At 43.3% G+C, this 21,048-nt stretch overlaps 1 protein-coding gene across 1 annotated transcript in view; it reads right to left on the minus strand.

Moving 5' to 3' along the window:
- Positions 1-574: 574 nt before the first annotated feature.
- The window catches only part of LOC143939048 (NADH-cytochrome b5 reductase 2), a 29,884-nt gene continuing 9,410 nt past the window's right edge, over positions 575-21,048 (minus strand). Inside the window, exons 6-9 of the mRNA XM_077460938.1 lie at positions 18,384-18,467; positions 5,632-5,717; positions 3,700-3,799; positions 575-1,871 (exon numbers count right to left, since the gene is read on the minus strand). Of these exons, the coding sequence (XP_077317064.1) occupies positions 1,699-1,871; positions 3,700-3,799; positions 5,632-5,717; positions 18,384-18,467 (443 nt within the window). The 3' untranslated portion in view covers positions 575-1,698. The remainder of the gene's footprint in view (positions 1,872-3,699; positions 3,800-5,631; positions 5,718-18,383; positions 18,468-21,048) is intronic.

Genomic DNA, 21,048 nt, shown 5'->3' on the forward strand with positions numbered 1-21,048 from the left:
AGAGTAGCACCATTGGCTCCCACAGCTGTCAATCAAAGTCATTGAGCCAATGAGGAGAGGGGGCAGGGCCAACAGCGGCTCCATGTCTGAATGGACATACAAAGTGGCGGCTCAGCTGCTGGCTGTGGGGGCACTGGTCAGGGGCCAGAAGTGTCGGTTAGGAACGCAAGAAGAGGAGGATCTGGGCTCAAAGGCACAACTAGAACCTTCAGGGCCCTGGTGCAAGAAACCATTACAGCCCCCCCTGATCGCCAAGGTCCTATCGCTGGGGCCCTGTCCATGGCTCCTGGGACCATTTAAGCCCTTTATAAGCCTTGGTTCACACTACTGCAACTTGCGACACATAGGGGTTTATTTGCTAAAACTGGAGAGTGCAAAATCTGTTGCTGTGCATGGTAGCAAATCCGCTTCTAATTTCAGCTTGTTCAATTAAGCCTTGACAAAAAAAAGCTTTTGGGAGGTCAACTAGCCACTGTTCAAAGTACCCCTAGTAACCTCTGGAGGAACCCTAGGGTTCCACAGGACCCTGTTTGAAAATAGCTGATCTAGACATGTACTCACACAGCACTCATGGTACAGAATAACAGTTTAATAAATGAAACTTTAGGATGTAAAGACATCAACCAAAATGTTAACAAATTCACATTTTAGAATTATATTAGTCACTTCCAGGTATAAAATGTAAAGAGATTTTCTAAAAATATACAGCTGAAGTATACCTCCTGAGTTGTCCCTCACAGTGTGTCAGTATCTAGATTAATGCTACAAAGTCACTGCTGATTTCTTGGTAATAGTGGAATGTAAAAAGAATAAATAACTTTTGCATTGTGCCTGACTTCTTTAAACTATGATCTTATGTCATTTGTAGCACAATGGGGTTGATTTACTAAAACTGGAGAGTGAAAAATCTGGTGCAGCTGTGCACAGAAACCAATCAGCTTCCATTTTTTTTTTTTTTTTTTTGTCAAAGCTTAATTGAACAAGCTGAAGTTAGAAGCTGATTGGTTACCATGCACAGCTACACCAGATTTTACACTCTTCAGTTTTAGTAAATCAACCTCAATCTGTTTCAATGTGATCTCCATGGAAAATGCAGATCCCTATTTTGCTTATGAACTGGTCCAACCTGATCAACCCCATAATATAGAGTACTCCGCTCTTGAGCTTCTTTATCTTTCTGATTTAAATCACCTGATTGTTAAGGGAATCCTCTATTGGGAGAAATTGTGTCTGTACGTGCAATACCCATAGATCATAATCTATTGCAACAATGCAAGCCTAAATTACAGTACCAATGAAGTTTACTGCATATGTTTTAAAGGACAACTCCAACCAAAAACTGTTATTTTCATTTTGCATGATTACTGGCAAGTTGAATTACATACCATCTTTTTTTTTTAAGATGTCGTTGGTGAGATACCACCATAAGAATTCCCAGTTTCAATCAACTGTTGCAGCTGTTACAAAGCTAACACTTTCCTGAAAATTCTGTAACATTCAATAAATAACTGGGTCATTCCACCATGACAAGGTGACCTCTTTAATCTGGCTTTTTGGGAGAAGAAACTATCAGCTTTGGATGGAGTTGGCCTTAGGTCAACATGTGGCTATCTGCCAAATTTGAGGTATATTTAGTATTCTCAGTTGCCAGCATTCGGTTGTTTGGCACAGTAGCACCAGTCGTGGTTTGTTGAGTTTTTAGTAGGCGAACCTTCTGTCTTCAGGGTAGCCAAGCTTGGTCAGGTTGTCCTGACAGGCAAACTGGATCATGGGAGGGGGTCCACACATTAGCACAAGTGGGTTATCAGAAGGAGAAGGCAAGTGCTTCTTAATCATATCTGCCGTGACAAAGCCAGAGCCGTACTTCCAGCCTGAAGAAAGAAAAATCATATATAATACTTTTTGAACATGAACATAGTTTGTCAACTACCATACCGTATATGCGGCCCAAAGAAATAAGTAATTCAGACAAAGCTGGACTCTAGATTGAAGAGTAATTCAAAGGTTTAACAGCAAGGCAGCTCTCTATCACCCATTTACCACTTGCCTACTGGGCACTTAAACACCCCTCCTGCCCAGATCAATTTTCAGCTTTCGGTGCTCTCGCATTTTGAATGACAATTACTCAGTCATGCAACACTGTACCCAAATGAATTTTTTGTCCTTTTTTTCCCACAAATAGAGCTTTCTTTTGGTGGTATTTGATCACCTCTGGGGTTTTTATTTTTTTCGCTATAAATGAAAAAAACAAAAATTTTGTTTCTGTGATAAAATGATGCAAATTATTAATTTTTCTTCATAAATTTTGGCCATAATTTATACTACATGTCTTTGGTAAAAATAACCCAAATTAGTGGATATTATTTGGTCTTTGTGAAAGTTAGAGAGTCCACAAGCTGTGGTGCAAATCATAAAAAAAATGATCACATCTGATGTACTGGTGGCCTATCTAATTTCTTGTGACCCGAACAAGCCATGAAAGTACAAATACCCCCCAAATGACCCCTTATTGGAAAGTAGACATTCCAAGGTATTTAGTAAGAGGAATGGTGAGGTTTTTGGTGTTGTCATTTTTTCCCACAATTCTTTGCAAAATGAAGATTCTTTTGTTTTTTATTTTTTCCCCACAAAATTGTCATTGTAATAGGTTATTTCTCTCACATGGCATGTGTATACCACAAATAATGCCCCAAAATACATTCTGCTACTCCTCCCGAGTATTACAATACCACATGCGTGGGACTTTTTCACAGCCTGGCCACTTAGAGAGACCCAACATGCAGGGAGCGCCGTCACGTGTTCTAGGAGCATACATTACACATCTAAATTGTTGACTACCTATTACACTTTTGAAGGCCCTGGAGCACCAGGACAAGGATGGCAGATGGCACTGATATGTGGCACAGATGGCACGTGACACTGATGTGACACTGATGACAGATGGCATTAATACGTGGCACTGATGACAGATGGCACTGGGGACACATGGCACTAGGGACGGGTCGCACTGGAGACAGGTGGCACGTGGCACTGAGGACAGGTGGCACGGATAGGTGGCACTGGGGACAGGTGGTACTGGGGACAGATGACAGGTGGCATTCATAGGTGGCACTGGGGACACATGGCATGGACAGTGTGTGTGTTTTACTGTGTGTGTGCTTACTGTCACTGATGCTGCAGCATGGAAGCTCTCCCTCCTCAAACGCTGTCTCTGTGTGAGGAGGGGAGCCGGCGATGAGAGATGATCTCATATGTTTACATATGGGATCACCGCTTATTGGACAGGCTGATCGAGTGCTAAACGGCAGGCGCATTGGGGAAATAAACAGCAGGATGTCCAGGGATGACCTCTCGGTAGTTAGCTCTGTAGCCTTCTTTTGGCTATAGAGCGGGCGCGAAGTGGTTAAACTGTTTAACTGATGCATGACATTGGAGGATGGGAGTACCTAGTTGGTTTGACAAGTCTAATTAATTTTTATTTGCCACAATCAAAAATAAATAAATCAGACGAGCCCCCAATGTATTTCTGTGGCCTACCTGCGATACTTGCCACCATCACAAGAGGAGAGAAGAACTAGGTGGTCCAATGGACCAGGATTGTTACAAAACATGTAGACTAGTGCTTCAAAAGATCCACTTGATCCTTGAAAATCATCACAGCATGTCCATTTTTGATGAAATAACCCTCCTTGGTCTTACCTTGAGGAGTCCGGTCCAGAGTGTACCACAGCTTAAACTGATCCGGGTGACTCTTGGCTGCAGCCTCCAGTTCTGCACGCAACAGAATGTCCTCTTCAGTCTACAGGTAAACACCGGTAAATGACATAAGGACATCAACAGGTAGACAGCTAAATACAAAGATAATATACATTTGTGTGATCTATTTACCTGGCCAAAATTTTTTTCATTCTGCTCATCCAATACTGTGATTTACACAGCCCCACACACTGCACAGTGGAAGACCCCAAACCCCTCTTCTGCACTTCAAAGTATTCAAAAAGCCAAAATCAGCGTTTTTTAATGCTGTGGATTTTTTTTTAAATTGCCACCGTTTGCAGCCTAGTAAGCAGGAAGTGACGTCGTTACTACATCGGAGACCCGATCAAAGCCAATTCCGGCTTTGCTTGAGCCTCCAGACAGCCGGTGGACATGTCCGCTGGTCGGTCGGGTCTCCTGATGGGATGGGAGACCTGGGTGGAGCGGCGGCGGAAGGGAACATTGGCGTGGAGGAGCTTGACTGACCTGCACAGAGCCCCGACCTCAACCCGATTGAACACCTTTGGGATGAATTAGAGCGGAGACTGCGAGCCAGGACTTCTCGTCCAACATCAGTGCCTGACCTCACAAATGCACTTCTGAAAGAATGGTCAAACATTCCCATAGACACACTCCTAAACCTTGTGGACAGCCTTCCCAGAAGAGCTGAAGCTGTTATAGCTGCAAAGGGTGGGCCAACTCGATATTGAACCCTACGGACTAAGACTGGAATGCCATTAACGTTTATGAGCATGTAAAGGCAGGTGTCCCAATACAGGCATACAGTGCAAATTCAGGCTCACTTCTGCATAAAACCCAATGAGCTTCTAACCCCAGCTTGTTCAATTAAGCTTTGATAATAAAACCTGGAAGCTCATTGGTTTATATGCAGAAGTGAGCCTGATTTTACACTTTCCAGCTTTAGTAAATACACCCCATTGTGTACTTAAAAGTGGAGTATGCCTGTATAGTGTATATCTGCAAAAGAGACACACATGTGAAGATACACGCATCAAACAATTTTATAGGCTGTGATATGGGGTGATTACGCTCTTGTGGTAGATGGGTTTGTGAGATCACATCAGTCTGAATTGTATTTTTTAAAGGCTGCCCACTTTTTTTTGAAAAGGCAAAGCAAAGTTAACAAGTAAGAAATAAAAGCTCACACTACAGTAAAGTTGACAGGCTGGTTCTTTAATATCAAAAACTGAAAAAGGCTAGCCCACCTGGCTACACTTCAGCAGCAATGCTGCTCTTAGAACTGGTCTCCCAGACCATGAGTTCTTCAGGCTCACCAAGCCTTTTTCTTGTCACATCACCTTGCTGTATGGGCCCACTTCAGGCCCCCAGATAGGGTTCTCCCAGCGCCATTGTTTCTCTCACACATTGTGGGAAATCAGACTCCCTTCGGCCCCCTCTGTTGACTCGATAGTCACCTCAGACTCTCTGGACCCGCATAGCTGTCCCGACTTGGCCAGACCTATGGCCAATAAGTGCCCCCAACATAGGGTTTTGTCTCTCAAGTTGTCACCCTTCCTGGCTGGCTGTCCTGAGCTCTCACCAGACCATTGAATATTTCGACCCTGCACACATGTGCACAGACACAGGTTGCAAGCACCCAACAAAGTCCGGACGCGGGATTAAAGGTTCCATCCCACCCTGTACATTTTGGGACCTTGAAGTTCAGGCCCCAATCTAGGATTACAAAACTTGAAATTTTGAGATCCCTGTGCCATCTTTACATCCCGCTCTTAATCTCACACCGTGACAGAGCCTCGAACTGTCACAAGCTCAATGATGATCACAGAGAAGGTGGAGAAGGACCTTTATATGGATGTATGGGCAAGTTTTAAGATGGAAGAAGTTTTCTATTACCTGATTAGCAAAGATAAGATAACATTTTGTGTCATCAGTAGGATCCTGAGTAATGTGACGGATCAGCTGCAGCATTGGAGTGATACCTAGTGTAAAACAGAAAATAAATGGTTAATTAGATCTGTGCACCTTCCTAAAAATTAAGGGAAATCTACTAATTTATACTATCAATTCTTTGGTGTACAAATAAACATTTGAAGCAGAACTCCAGGCACCAAAAATTTAATTTAGGGTTCATTCATATCAGATTCCCTGGGTGTGTTTATGAGCGCATTGCCAACGCATGGCAACCAAAAATAATGGTTTCCTATTAAAGCAGTTCACACCAGTGCATTTGCCCCGCACTGAAAAGAATTACAGCATGGACTACTTTTTTTCAGCCACGTGTTCAAATGCACACAATAAATCCAACACACTGTAAGGCAAACAAAGCAAAAACATTTTAAAAAGCCAAACACAACGCATGTAAAATGCGAGTCAAAGCATTAAAGAAAACACAACATACTATAATGCAATGCGCATACATGGTGGTCTGAATGAGCCTTTAATTATATTCCTCAATAGCCAGGAAGCATATAAATCCACTTTGTGTGCAACGATTCCCCGAATGCCTTTTAAGTAGCAGTAATGTTATTACTGGAGGAGGGGATGAGGGAGAGGCCAAGCAGACTGCCTGCAGAAAACGACAGGAGGGGCAGAGATAAGACCGATCACCCAGCATAAGAAAAGAGAGCAGCAGTGACTGGTCTTTATTACAGGAAACTCCTGCCCAACGGAAAAGTACAGGAGTTGCTTAATGCTTTTTTTTCAGCAAAGATCTAGAAGAAATTCACAAAAAGACAGCGAGATTCAGGTAATTCTCATATACAGACAATATTAATTCAGCCCAGATTTCAGCTTCAGTATAGGGTGCTCCCATGGCACAAGATACACACAGTATAAGGGGTTTTCTAAGCAGACAGAGAACAGAAACTGTCTGCTTTCAGACTCTCTGTTTCTGAATGAAATTTGGTTTGCCCGTTTAAAAAGAGATTTGTGATGTAGGAGCGCCGAACCTTATGTGGATAGGTTTTAACAGGATGGGTGGCTTGTGGTCCTAGAGGCTGCTCACCAGCAACTGTGAGGTGTTGCTGGACCCCCGCAGGAGATTGTTGAAGTTTTGAACGGATGGAAGCGCCACACCAGCTTGTACAGACTTTTTAAAAGATTTATATTTTGTAACAGCCAAAATGTTTTGGGGGCTCGGCACCCTTCTCCCCCCATCAGGGCTAAAAACAGTATGGAAAGGCCTTTCCCATCCAAGTGCCTATTTCATCATCCTGTTTTTAGCCCTGATGGGGAAGTGCTGAGCCTCCGAGACGCGATGGATGTTACAAAATAAAATCTTTTAAAAAGTCTGGTGTGGCGCTCCCATCCTTTCAAAACTTCAACATTTAAAAAGAAAATTAGGGCAGTTAATGGAGGGCGGAAGGTCCTGTTATGACTCATTTATGTGTGTGTAAGCTTTAGTCAACATTTTTTAACCCAATATACAGTGAGGAAAATAATTATTTAACCCCCTGCAGATTTTGTAAGTTTACCCACTTACAAAGAAAAGAAGGATCTATAACTGTTATCATAGGTGTATGTGCTAATGTGGTACACAGATTAGTCCTGTCAATTTAAGAAGGTGCTCTTAACGACAACTAGCCACAGAATCTTTCTTCCATTCAGGGTGTCAAGTCCTGGGGAAAAAGGTGTGGGAACTCCCACCCTAGATCCACTCCCCCACCAAAAAAAAAAATAGGACACCGGGGCACATCAGGGCACAGGGCACCTCAGGTCATGGGGCACATCAGGCCACATGGTACATCAGAGCACGGGGCACATTGCACTTCAGGGCACATTATGGGGCACATCAGGGCACATTATGGGGCACATAGCACATCAGGGCACATAAGGGCATGGGGCACATCAGTCTACATGGCACATCAGGGCACAAAGCATATCAGGGCATGGGGCACATAGCACATCAGGGCATGGGGCACATTATGGGGCACATCAGGGCACATTATGGGGCACATAGCACATCAGGGCATGGGGCACATAGCACATCAGGGCATGGGGCACATTAGGGCACAGGGCATGGGGCACATTAGGGCACAGGGCATGGGGCACATAGCACATTAGGGCACAGGACATGGGGCACATCCTCTCTTCTCATCTATCCCCATTGGCTTGTGACATCATCTGGGATAGACGAGAAGAGAGGAGGGGCCGCCGGGGAGCGAACAGTACTGAGTGACATGAGAGAAAACTTACTACAGACAGGCGCTTCCTGCACTACTCGGCCTGCATTTCGACATTCGGCTCTGGCGGCTCTATTCCTGCAAGGGAATGGCGTTCCTGCTGTAAAAAAAGTGCAGGGACGCCGTTCCCACGCAAGACTCGAGCCCTGGCTGTCAAAGGACGTCAGAGACAAGATTTTAGACCAGCACAAGGCTGGAATGGGCTCCAAGACTATCAGCAAGGTGCTTAGTGAGAAGGAGACAACTATTTGATCGATTATTTGCAAATGAAAGAAATACAAAATAACCATCATTCGCCCTCGATCTGGAGCTCCATGCAAGATTTTGACTCATGGGGTGAGGATGATCATGAAAAAAGTGACAGATCAGCCCAGAACTACACGGGATGAGCTTGTGAATGATCTCAAGGCAGTTGGGACCACAGTCATCAAACAAACCATTGGTAACACAATACACCACCATGGATTGAAATCCTGCAGTGCCCGCAAGGTCCCCCTTCTCAAAAAGGCATATCTACAGCCCCATCTGAAGTTTGCCAATGAACATCTAAAGGATTGTGAGAAAGTGCTGTGGTCAGATGAGACAAAAATTGAGCTCTTTGGCATTAACTCGACTCGCCATGTTTGGAGAAATAAAAATGCTGACTATGACCCTACAGTCCCTACAGTCAAGCACGGAGGTGGAAACATTATGCTTTGGGGCTGTTTCTCTCCTAAAGATACAGACCGACTTTGACGCATTGAGGGGCCAATGAATAGGGCCATGTATTATAAAATCCTGGATGAGAACCTTCTTCCCTCAGCCAGAACACTGAAGATGGGTCATGGATGGGTATTTCAGCATGACAATGACCCAAAACATACAGCCAAGGCAACAAAGGAGTGGCTCAAGAAGAAGCACATTAAGGTCTTGCCGTGGCCTAGCCAATCTCCAGACCTTAATCCTATAGAAATAGAAGGAGCTGAAACTTTGTGTTGCTTAAGAAACTTTAAGGATTTAGAGAAGATCTTTAAAGAAGAATAGACCAAAATCCCTCCTAATATGTGTGCAAACCTGGTCATCAACTACAAGAAACATCTGACCTCTGTGCTTGCCAACAAGAGTTTCTCCACTAAGTACTAAGTCATGTTTTGCTTGGGGATAAAATACTTCTTTTACTCACTGAACTGCAACTCAGTTTATAACATTTGTATCGTGTGTTTTTTCTGGATTTTTGGTTGATATTCTTTCTCTTTCATTTAAAATACACCTATGATAAAAATTCATTTCTTTGTAAGTTGGCTAACTTAAAAAATCTGCAGAGGATCAAATAATTATTTCCTCCACTGTAGTATAAGCTTTTTTTTCAGAAAAGCAGGAAAGAACACCTTGTAAAACATTTGAAAATAATTCTAGAGCTCCCCCTGTAGCATAAGCCATATTACTTATTTACTATTAATACTATAAATTATTATTTTTTATGCATCCTACTTGTCCTGACCATAATATATACAGGGCCACCATGCATTACCTTAGTGGAGTGGCTTAGTGAACTCTAGCTACAAACACCCTCAACAAGCCGATGTAACTAATGCCTAATAACAGGACATTGATCGTCTGCTCCCTGTCATCGGGAGCAGCGATCAGTGTCCACGTCACACAAGCCCATCCCCCAATCAGTTAGAAACACTCCCTTAGGACACACTTAACCCCTACACTGCCCCCTAGTGGTTAACCCCTTCACTACCAGTGACATTTTTACAGTAATCAATGCAATTTTAAAGCACTGATCGCTGTATTAATGCCAATGGCCCCAAAAATGTGTCAAAATTGCCCGATGTGTCCGCCATAATGTCGCAGTCATGATAAAAATCGCTGATTGCCGCCATGAATAGTAAAAAAAAAAAAAATATTAATAAAAATGCCATAAAAGTATCCCCTATTTTGTAGATGCTATAACTTTTACGCAATCCAATCAATAAACGCTTATTGCGATTTTTTTTTTTTACCAAAAATATGTAAAAGAATACGTATCGGCCTAAACTGAGGAAATAAAACTTTTTTAATATATTTTTGGGGGATATTTATTATAGCAAAAAGTAAAAAAATAATGTGTTTTTTTCAAAATTGTTGCTATTTTTTTGTTTATAGCGCAAAAAATAAAAACCGCAGGGGTGATCAAATACCACCAAAAGAACGCTCTATTTGTGGCAAAAAAAGGACATCAATTTTGTTTGGGAGCCACGTGACACGTCGCACGACCGCGCAATTGTCAGTTATAGCGATGCAGTGCCAAATCGCAAAAAGTGCTCTGGTCAGGAAGGGGGTAAATCTATATCTATCTAATCTATCAATATAAAGGCATAGTAGTGGTAAAAAAAAAGCACTTGTGGATTTAATTAACCTTTTTTGGGGGGGGGGTTAATTCTCCTTTAAGGGGGTGTGGCGGGGGTGGGGTGTCCTATGCCTACATACATTTGCTGGTAGGTGTCCCTCATCCCCATCTCAAAATGTTGGGAAGTATGGGAATGGCTTAATTTTCAATTTTGTGTGTACCTTTAAATACAGAATGTGTCTGTCTGCCCTTCCATGATCAGCACAGGGACTACGTGCAGCCTCGCATGAACCAGCAACCTGCAAGAACTTTGGCCTTGTGCAAACATGAGAGTATACTGATCGAAACTATTCACTATGTGCTACTGAGAATCAGAGACTACCTTTTATAAATCAGCTTACTTCTTAAATCCTGCACTAGAAACATTTACTAATCACACTTTAAAAAAATATAATTTATCAAATTTTCTGTACATACAACACCCACATACTGCAAAGCATTTTACAGAGTACATAGAACTGTACACATTATTATTATTATACAGGATTTATATAGCGCCAACAGTTTACACAGCGCTTAAAGTGGTTGTATAGTCCTTTTTGGGACTTTTACCTACAGGAAAGCCTATAATAAGGCTTACCTGTAGGTAAAAAAAGATATCTCCTAAACCTGTACAGTTTAGGAGATATTCCCCTCGCAATGCGCCGCTGACTGCAGCGGCGCATGCGCACAGGGGATTCCCGGCTGAAAGCCCGGCAGACGACGGACCCTGCCGGGAAGAAATCTCCCGCGCGCATGCATTACTGAGAGCGCTGTCCTTTCCAAAAACAAAAATCTCGTCAAATAAAGTTATACTTCCGTATTGCACTCCAGTGCATATGAATTTTCACAATAAGAACCCACAGTCACAGTTTTCTGATAAGAAACACAGGAAAAAAAATCCTAGCACCACAAAGGTCTGGAGTTTGCATGTTCTCCCTGTGCCTGCATGGGTTTCCTCCGGGTACTCCGGTTTCCTCCCACACTCCAAAGACATGCTGGTAGGTTATTTTGCTTGTCTAAACTGGTCCTAGTATGTGTGTGTATGATTGTGAGTTAGGGGCCTTAGATTGTCCTCGAGTACAGGGACCGATGTGAACTTACAATATAGGGGTTGATTTACTAAAACTGGTGCAAAATATGGTGCAGCCGTGCACGGCAGCCAATCAGCTTCTAACTTCAGTTTGTTCAATTAAAGGGGTTGTAAAGACAATTTTTTATTTTTTTTAAAATAACAAACATGTTATACTTACCTCAACTGTGCAGCTTGTTTTGCACAGAGTGGCCCCGAATCCTGGTCTTCTGGGGTCCCTCAGAGGCTATCTCAGCTCCTCCCTGCAAGAACTAACCACCTTCATGCAAGCTCTCTCACATGGTGGTAAGTTCTTGCGGGCGCGCTTCCGTGATACGGCTGGCGGCTAAAGCCGCTCAATATATCACTCGGCCCGCCCTGGTGCACAGCGTCATTGGATGTGATTAACAGCAGCACGAGCCAATGGCTGCGCTGCTTTCAATCCATCCAGTCTAGCCAATCAACGGCCAGGCTGAGCGGCGAAGAGGACATTGCGGGGCGAGCGCAGCAGGTGAACGGGCTCAGGTAAGTAAAACAGGGGGGCTGGGGGGGGGGCGGTATTGTCAGATGTTTTTTCACCTTAATGCATCCTATTCCTTAAGGTGAAAAAACACGAACCTTTACAACCCCTTTAACCACTTAAGGACCGCCTCACGCCGATATACGTCAGCAGAATGGCACGGCTGGGCACAAGCACGTACCTGTACGTTGCTCTTTAAGTGCCCAGCCGTGGGTCGGGAGCATGCTGCCGGTGGCGCACGCCTGACCAGTGGACCTGGTAGCCGCTGGTGTCCCGCGATCGGGTCACAGAGCTGAAGAACGCGGAGAGGTCTGTGTAAACAAACCTCTCCCCGTGCTTCCTACTGTGGCTGTCACCGATCGTCTCTTCCCTTTTATAGGAAAAGACGATCAGTGACGTCACATGCCAGGCCACGCCTGCCTACAATAAAAAAAAAAACACATAACGTCATACATAACACCTACACTGCCCCCTAGTGGTTAACTCCTTCACTGCCAGTGTCATTTACACAGGAATCAGTGCATTTAAATAGCACTGATTGCTGTATAAATGACAATGGTCCCAAAAATGTGTCAAAAATGTCCGATGTGTCCGCCATAATGTCGTAGTCACAATAAAAATCGCTGATTGCAGCTATTACTAGTAAAAAAATAAAATATTAATAAAAATGCTATTGTAAACGCTATAACTTTTGCGCAAACCAATCAATAATCGCTAATTGTGATTTTTTTTACCAAAAATATGTAGAAGAATACGTATCGGCCTAAACTGAGGAAAAAAATGTTTTTTTTATATATTTTTGGGGGATATTTATTATAGCAAAAAGTAAAAAATATTGAATTGTTTTCAAAATTGTTGCTCTATTTTTGTTTATAGCGCAAAAAATAAAAACCACAGAGGTGATCAAATACCACCAAAAGAAAACTCTATTTGTGGGAAAAAAAGGACATCAATTTTGTTTGGGAGCCACGTCGCGCGACCGCGCAATTGTCAGTTAAAGCGGCGCAGTGCCGAATCGCAAAAAGGGGCTTGGCCCTTTGGCTGCAAATTGGTCCGGGGCTTAAGTGGTTGAGCTTTGACAGTAAAACCTGGAAGCTGATTGGTTTCTAAGCAGAGTTGCACCAGATTTTGCACTCTCTAGTTTTAGTAAATCAACCCCTATATATGTAAAAGCGTTGCGAACACTGACAGCGCTCTATAAGTACTTGTATAAAAATAAATACATTTCCATCCTTCTCCTTTGATTTAAGGTTGAAAATCTTCATGGTCTGGAGCACCTTAAACTGAACGAACATTTCAAACACAATACATTTTGAACAAAATTCCAGCATTACTCTGTTGCCTATTGACCTGTAACAGGAGTGTGATGACCATAACAATGGAGCTTGTTAGTTACAAGTATTTCTTTACTTCACATGGGATTTAGCTGGCTCACACCGGTGCAATTTATCGATATTGAACTGTCAAAGAGAAAAGATATACCTGTGCTTAAATCAGAATACCTTGTACATGTGTTTTAAACCCATCAGGTGCTAAAGGGGTGTGACCACATATTAACACTACAAATTCTGCATGGACCATCTGCACACTGCTATACACCATTTCCAGCAAACTATGCAATGAAAAACAGGGATATTTAGTTCACACATATTCGCAATACATATTTAAGCTGGCCAACTGCATCAAAGTAATCCCTTTTATGGCCATTCCTACACTGCTCGCTCTGCCACTTCAAATTCTACAGTGGACACCATGCCAACATGGGGCATAAAGACCCAAGGTGGGGCAAAGTGACTAGGTTCCCCATCTTGGGTCTTTATGCCCCACGTTGGCATGGTGTTCACTGTAGAATTTGAAGTGGTAGAGCAGTGTAGGACTGGCCATCAGAGGGATTACTTTGATGCAGTTGGCCAGCTTAAATATATATTGCAATGTGTGTGAACTAAATATCCCTATTTTCCATTGCAGAGTTTGCTAGAAAGGGTGTAGCAGCGTGCAGAGGGTCCATCCAGAATTTGAACTGCCAAAGACGCACCCCATTACCGGCAATGGAACTGTTCAAATCATTGCGACTCCGAAAAAGATTCCTGCTCTACATTTTGGCGGATTTCATTTGGACTTGCATTGACTTCTGTTAACTGAAGTCGCAACAAATTTAGAGGTCCCAATCGCACTGATCTGCGGCTGTGGAATCGTGCTGAAGCAGCGTGATTTTAAAGCCGCACTGGTGTGAACCAGGGCTTCGTCTACAGTTTTTTTAACCTTTTTATTTTTTCTTCCTTTGAAACCAAATGTCTGTAAACCGATCACCCAGAAAGTTCTCACTGAAATTAAATGCATTGTTGCCCAATGGTAAATACAGGGAATTACAGTTTAATCTATCACTCATATACACAATATACTCAATTTATCAAAATGTCTACGGATCATTAGTTTTAAGTGGCAATAAATTGGCACTGCTAATGTCAATCACCAAACTGTTTTCTGCACCACTGGTTTGGGCACAGCATAAAGTTAGTATGCTGAAGAAAAGGTTCGTTTGGAATTAGGAATTAGAACAGGGTAAGGAGTTATAGTACAATTAAAGGCAGCTTACATATTTTTAGTGTACTGTGAATAAAGTTCATTAAAGTGCCACATTTTAATAAGTATCATAAATAAAATCATAATTACCGCAGCATACACCTATTTGCTTGCTCTAACTACTCTATTTGTGTCTCCGCTGCTAGATCCTGATACAGTGCCTTGAACAAGTATTCATACCCCTTGAAATTTGCTGTTTGTTCACTAAGGTTATCTAACAAACCTCTGAGGGCTTCATAGAACAGCTGTATTTATACTGAGATTAAATTACACACAAGTGAACTCTACTTGCTAATTAGGTGACATCTGAAGGCACTAGATTTTACTTTGAGGTATCAGAGTAAAGGGGGCTGAATACAAATGCACACCACACTTTTCACATATTTATTTGTAAAAAATGTTGAGAACCATTTATCATTTTCCTTCCCCTTCACAATTATGTGGCACTTTGTGTTGGTCTATCACATAAAATCCCAATACATTTACGTTTTTGGTTTTTCAATTTTCAAGTGGTATGAACACTTTTTCAAGGCACTGTAGTGATGGCGGGAGGAGTATTGCAGAGCTAGCACGTTGTTGCCTTCCTCTATGCTAGCATCTGCATCTCCTACAGTAAACTACATTTCCCATGATTCAGTGGGCGGGACATAGGTGAAGCATAGGCGGGTCAGATGTGAGAAGTGGGTGGAGCCTTGACGCTAGGGCTTTCTAAGTAAAGAAAGCAACGCCCCACAATGATGTCACAGCTCCACCATTTATTTAATTGAATAACATCATAATGCAAAAAGGGGACTAACGGAACCATTTGAAAAAAGTGAGGAAGCTGCGTTGTCCCCAGAATAAAGGAAGCTGATAAGCTGGAGGGGGAGCAGGTACCCTGCTCTATATCCTTGCATTTATGTAACAAAGACAGACAATGTTTTATCACAGATTACATTTTAGTTTTTGACCTTAGTTCCTCTTATAGGGAGATATGCGCTCCCCTCAACACAGTCTGCACTGCTAGCAGTGGGCTGTATGCTGCAACTGTGGCTCCTAGACAGAGAATGTCACCCTAATGTACACTGTGTGGGCCTCTTGTGGCCATGTGCAGCTGTCTCTTCCTATCTGCAAGAGCTAGGTATATAGCTGACCAGAAGACATCACCACCACTTTTCTCCACCTCATCCAATCAGAAAAATTCAAGGCATATTTTGAAGGGTAGCCATGCCAAACGAGTGACTCCCTACAGTTACTATTAAAGAGGAAGTAAAGGCTATTTAAAAAAAAAAAAATGCAACCTGCAAGGCAAAGGCATAATGAGCTAGTATGCATAGCATACTAGCTCATTATGAATAACTTACCTGAGAACGAAGCCCCCGAAACGGTCCTCCTTCTTCATCTTTCCCGCTGCCATGTATCCCGGAGTGACTTCCGGGTCTCGCTGCTCCGGCGCTGTGATCGCCGGAGCTGCGATGATGTCACTCCCGCGCATGCGCACGGGAGCCAATGCGAGCAGCATATCGCCGTGATCTGCGGCCTGCTCAGTGCGCCTGTGCTCCGCTGTCTACAGCACATGCGCTGTAGACAGCGGTGCCTGTCTTTTTGTAAATATCTCCTAAACCGTATAGGTTTAGGAGATGTTTCTTGGACCTACAGGTAAGCCTTAATCTAGGCTTACCTGTAGGCCAAAGTGGTTTGTAAGGGTTTACAACCACTTTAAGAAGGGTAGCTGCTCAGCACAGGACCCAGAGGACGGAGGCCATCACTGTAGTAGCTTGGGCTACTACAATGACTTACAGTTTGCACAGAGGCAGATCAGGTAACAAATACGCAGTTTAAAATATAAAACAACAGCGCTTAGCTTTAAAAGAGTTGTAAACCCTTGTGTTTTTTCACTTTAATGCATCCTATGCATTAAGGTAAAAAAAAAAAAAACACCTTGCAATGTCCGGCCCCCCCAGCCGTCCCGTTTTACTAACCTGAGCCCCGAATTTCCGTGGGTGCAATCCCGCATCGCTCTTTCCCCCGGCTTCTCGGCTCTTCATTGGTTAGACTGATAGCAGTGCAGCTAATGGCTCCCGCTGCTGTCAATCAAATCCAATGACACGGGCGCCAGGGGGGGCGGGGCCGAGTCATACACTCTGCGACTATGGACGGCGAGTGTATGACACAGAAGTGCGCCCACAAGGTATCCGCCCAGCGGGAGAGAGCTTCCCAGAGGGGTTATCTAATGCGGGGAGAAGCCGTGAGAGCCGCCGTGGGACCCCAGAAGAGGATGATTGGGGCCACTCTGTGCAAAACTAACTGCACAGTGGAGGTCAGTATGATGTTTGTTATTTAAAAAAAAAAAAAAAACTTGAACCTTTAATATCACTTTAAGTGAATATAGTGCCACAGTACTGCTCAAAAACAAAAGCCATTAAACTCACTATGAAATAACTTCAGAGCATTCGGCATACACAAAGGACAAAAATAAAAACTAAAAACTGTGAAGACAACTTCAGTAAGTTGGAACACATTGAATTACATGACAAGTGAAATAACATCATTTTCTATTGAGCTCATACACATGCATGCAGTGCGACTGAGATCCTATGGAGTCACGAGGATGGGGTCTCCAAATGACATCATGGGGCAACTCAACTGGTGACATCACTGGTTGACCCTTGCCTCTTTGTTTACTTAATGGCAAGGTGAAGGGGGGGGGGGGGTTGATGGCCGGCATTCATCGTGGTTGATGATGGATTTACATTGAGGGAGATATTTATTTGTATTTTTTAATAAAGGACTTGTCAAAAACAGTGCTTGTGTTTTTGTTTACTTTTGACTTTTTTTATTTCCATAAATGAATAGGGTTACTATGTAGTCCATACTCATTCACATAGGAGTGGCAGAATCTGGGGGTCTCCTTCTTAAAGAGGGCTTCTAGATGCTGATAAACTACCCCCCCCCCCCACAACCTCTGGGCCAGGGTTGTGAGGAAGTGGACATTGTCCTCATCAACATGGGGACATTGTGCTTTGCCAGGGGATATCCCTCCCTGGCAAGTGTCGCCTCCATGTTGAGGACATGTGGCCTGGTATGGTTCAGGAGGGGGGGCTCCCTTATCCCCCCTCTTTTTGCCAGCTGGGCTGCATACTCAGATGAGGGTCTTTTATGGATTTTGGGGGGCCCCCACGCCATTTTTTAGCGTAGGATTCCCTTTAAACTCCATTCCAGGCCTTAGAGCCTTGAATACATTTTGGGTGGGTCCTCACACTTTTTGTTTTGTTTTGTTTTTGGTGTGAGGCCCCACTTAAAATCCATACTAGACCTGAAGGGCATATAGGTTTGTGGGGGACCCCCCATTCTGTTTTTTCTTTATGCTTTTGTTTACATTCAGCTGCCAGTGAGGACTCCCCTGCTGACAGCAGGGATGACTCATCGTTGTTAGGAAGCTGGCAGATGCCAACTCCTTAACAACAAATGACTCATTCCCGCTTCTGACAGCAAGAATGAGAGGCAGTAGTAAATTCATGTTTTGGAATGCAGATATGCAGGTGAAGTTGTGTTTCATTATCAGACATAAATGTCACTAAACTGGTCATACCAAGGCATGAATCAGGTAAGAGCAGGGGCGGACTGACCATTGGGCCACTCGGGCAATGCCCAAGGGCCCCATCAGGGTTGCCAGCCTCAGTAAAACCAGGGACAGTATGTTAAAATTTGTGTTTTTTTTTTTACATCTGTCTCTGAAATGTCCCTTACCGACATCCTTTTGGTCTAAAAATCCTGAGATTATAGCTGCCCCACCTCTCCAGTACCTTCTCAACCAATAGAAACATGTCTGTGTATACTGTGCGATTGTATACTGTGTGTGTTTGTGTCTACTGTGTGGCCCCATAATCTCCTATTGCCCGGGGGCCCCATGAGTTATCAGTCCGCCCCTGGGTAAGAGGTCATTTCAGCACTCACCAGTCCCTCCAGCCAACATCCCAATGTGTTTTGTGGTCTTCAGTCGAGGTTCAGACTTTTTGTCCGCTCGGATGGCAAATTCACCTGCAAAAAAAACAGTGATTATAGAGAAATTTGTATACAGGTACAAATCAGTCTTCAAAGAGAAGTATAGTAAAATAATAATAATGAGCAGACATTTTGACTTGTTATTGAAGTGGTTACCTTAAAGTGTATGTAAACCATTTACAACAAACTTCTCTTATTTGCTCACTTTTGGCCCATCAAATAGACCATTGAAAGTATTTTGTTTTATCTGTGCAAAAAATACCTGCTGATCCCATTATAAATCTAATAGGCTGATACCTTGTGCTCTCTGTCTCTGTTATCAGCCAATACTAATCAAAGTTCTCTCCATGGACTACAGAACACCTCCCCTTATATTATGGCAATAAGGAGAGGGGCTGTTCTTTAGTCCTAGTACAATTTCTGTCCTAGGGTGACAACACTCTATAGACACAGAGAGAGTGTTGTCGCTCTAGGACAAGTAGTGTGTTACGGAAAGGATCTTCAGGTGATGAATAAAGAAAAAAATGTTTTAAAAAGGATACAAATGTTTCTATCACATCTAAGGACAGATAAGCTGAATTATATTAAATTCATTTCTGAAGTGACTGTCACATTTTTACATGCTTGCTCTTCTATATTTGTATTATACATTGAAGTGTATGTAATCCCAAATACTAAAATGTAATATACACTATATATACTTTTTTTTCAACCAAACAACCTATGTAACTATGTAATAGCTACGAACACTACATACACTATATTACCAAAAGTATTGGGGCGCCTGCCTTTTACACACATGAACTTTAATGGCACCCCAGTCTTAGTCCATAGGGTTCAATATTGAGTTGACCCACCTTTGCAGCTATAACAGCTTCAACTCTTCTGGGAAGGCTGTGCACAAGGTTTAGGAGTGTGTCTAATACATTTGTGAGGTCAAGTACTGATATGAACGAGAAGTCCTGGCTCACAGTCTCTGCTCAAATTCATCCCAAAGGTGTTCTATTGGGTTAAGGTCAGTTTCTTCACCCCAAACTCGCTCATCCATGTCTTTATGGGCCTTGCTTTGTGCACTGGTGAGCAGTCATGTTGAAACAGGAAGGAGTCATCCCCAAACTGTTCCCACAAAGTTGGGAACATGAAATTGTCCAAAATGTCTTGGTATGCTGGCGCCTTAAAAGTTCCCTTCACTGGAACTAAAGGGCCAAGCCCAACCCCTGAAAAACAACCCCACACCATAATACCCCCTCCACCAAATGATTTGGACCAGTGCACAAAACAAGGTCCATAAAGACATGGATGAGCGAGTTTGGGGTGGAGGACCTTGTCTGGCCTGCAAAGAGTCCTGACTTCCATGCGAAAGAACACCTTTTGGATGAATTAGAATGGAGACTGCGAGCCAGGCCTTCTCATCCACATCAGTGCCTGACCTCACAAATGTGCTTCTGGAAGAATGGTCAAACATTCCCATAGACACTCCTAAACCTTGTGGACAATCTTCCCAGGAGAGTTGAAGCTGTTATAGCTGCAAAGGGTGGGCCAACTCAATATTGAACCCTACGGACTAAGACTGGGATGCCATTAAAATTCATGTGTGTGTAAAGGCAGGCGTCCCAATCCTTTTGACAATATAGTGTATTGCAGTTTACCAGTCCTTAGATGTGGTGGGTGCATTCGTTTTTTTTTTTTTTTTCCTTTCTTAGGCTTTTAGCCACTTTATTTTCACCTGGTGGCCCTCAATATAATACACATCCTGTCCCTTAAAAGTTACACTAATTTCTCCACTGTCTCTAGGAGGCAGCCATGGTTGTCACAAAGGCTGGACTTAAAACAGTTTACCTACTATGAAGCTCTAACTCAGCCTTTCTCAAGCTTTTCAACACAGAGGAACCCTTGAAATAGTTCTCCGGTCTCGGGGAACCCCTGCTTAAAATGAGAAATCTACAACTCATGATACATTAGTGTGATGGTCAGTGGGAAGAATGGTCCTTACACTTGCGGTCATTGGGAAGAATTTTTTCCTTACAGATAGCTAAAAAGATCAATGGTGTCGGTGGGAATTTATCCGAGAGGCAGAAATGGCCCAATGCTGAAGGAACCCCTAGCAACCTCTGGAGGAACCCTGCTTGAGTATCACTGATCTAACTGCGTTACAGCCACAGTGCACCATGTTTGATAGGTAGGCCAACCCATACATTTGCTTTGTAATGTCCTTGCACACATGGCTGTCTGGCTGCTGTGCATCCCTCCTGGCATTACATAGCACCCAGAAAAGATAGCTGCAGTGTTCAGCCCGACTGCCGATAGCCTGCCAAAGTTTATGGCAAGCTAAGGCTTAACTAGGCTGAACACTGTACAGAGTGACACTCATGATTAAGGCCCTATGCCTTGAGGGGTGAACTACTGGAATACAAAAGATCTGCTTTCCGAGCATTTGTCCCTGAATGCGTAGGAACCTAAACACAGGCACCACTTGGTACAATGTTGAGCAGCACAGTGGTGTAGTGGTTAGCACTCTTGCCTAGCAGTAAGAAGGTCGCTGGTTCAAATCCCAACCATGACATGGAGTTTGCATGTTCTCCCTGTGCCTGTGTGGGTTTCCTCCGGGTACTCTGGT

Source organism: Lithobates pipiens, unplaced genomic scaffold, assembly GCF_037356315.1.
Source record: "Lithobates pipiens isolate NorthernLeopardFrog02 unplaced genomic scaffold, aLitPip1_a1.2 Scaffold_10, whole genome shotgun sequence".
NCBI classification, from domain to species: domain Eukaryota; kingdom Metazoa; phylum Chordata; class Amphibia; order Anura; family Ranidae; genus Lithobates; species Lithobates pipiens.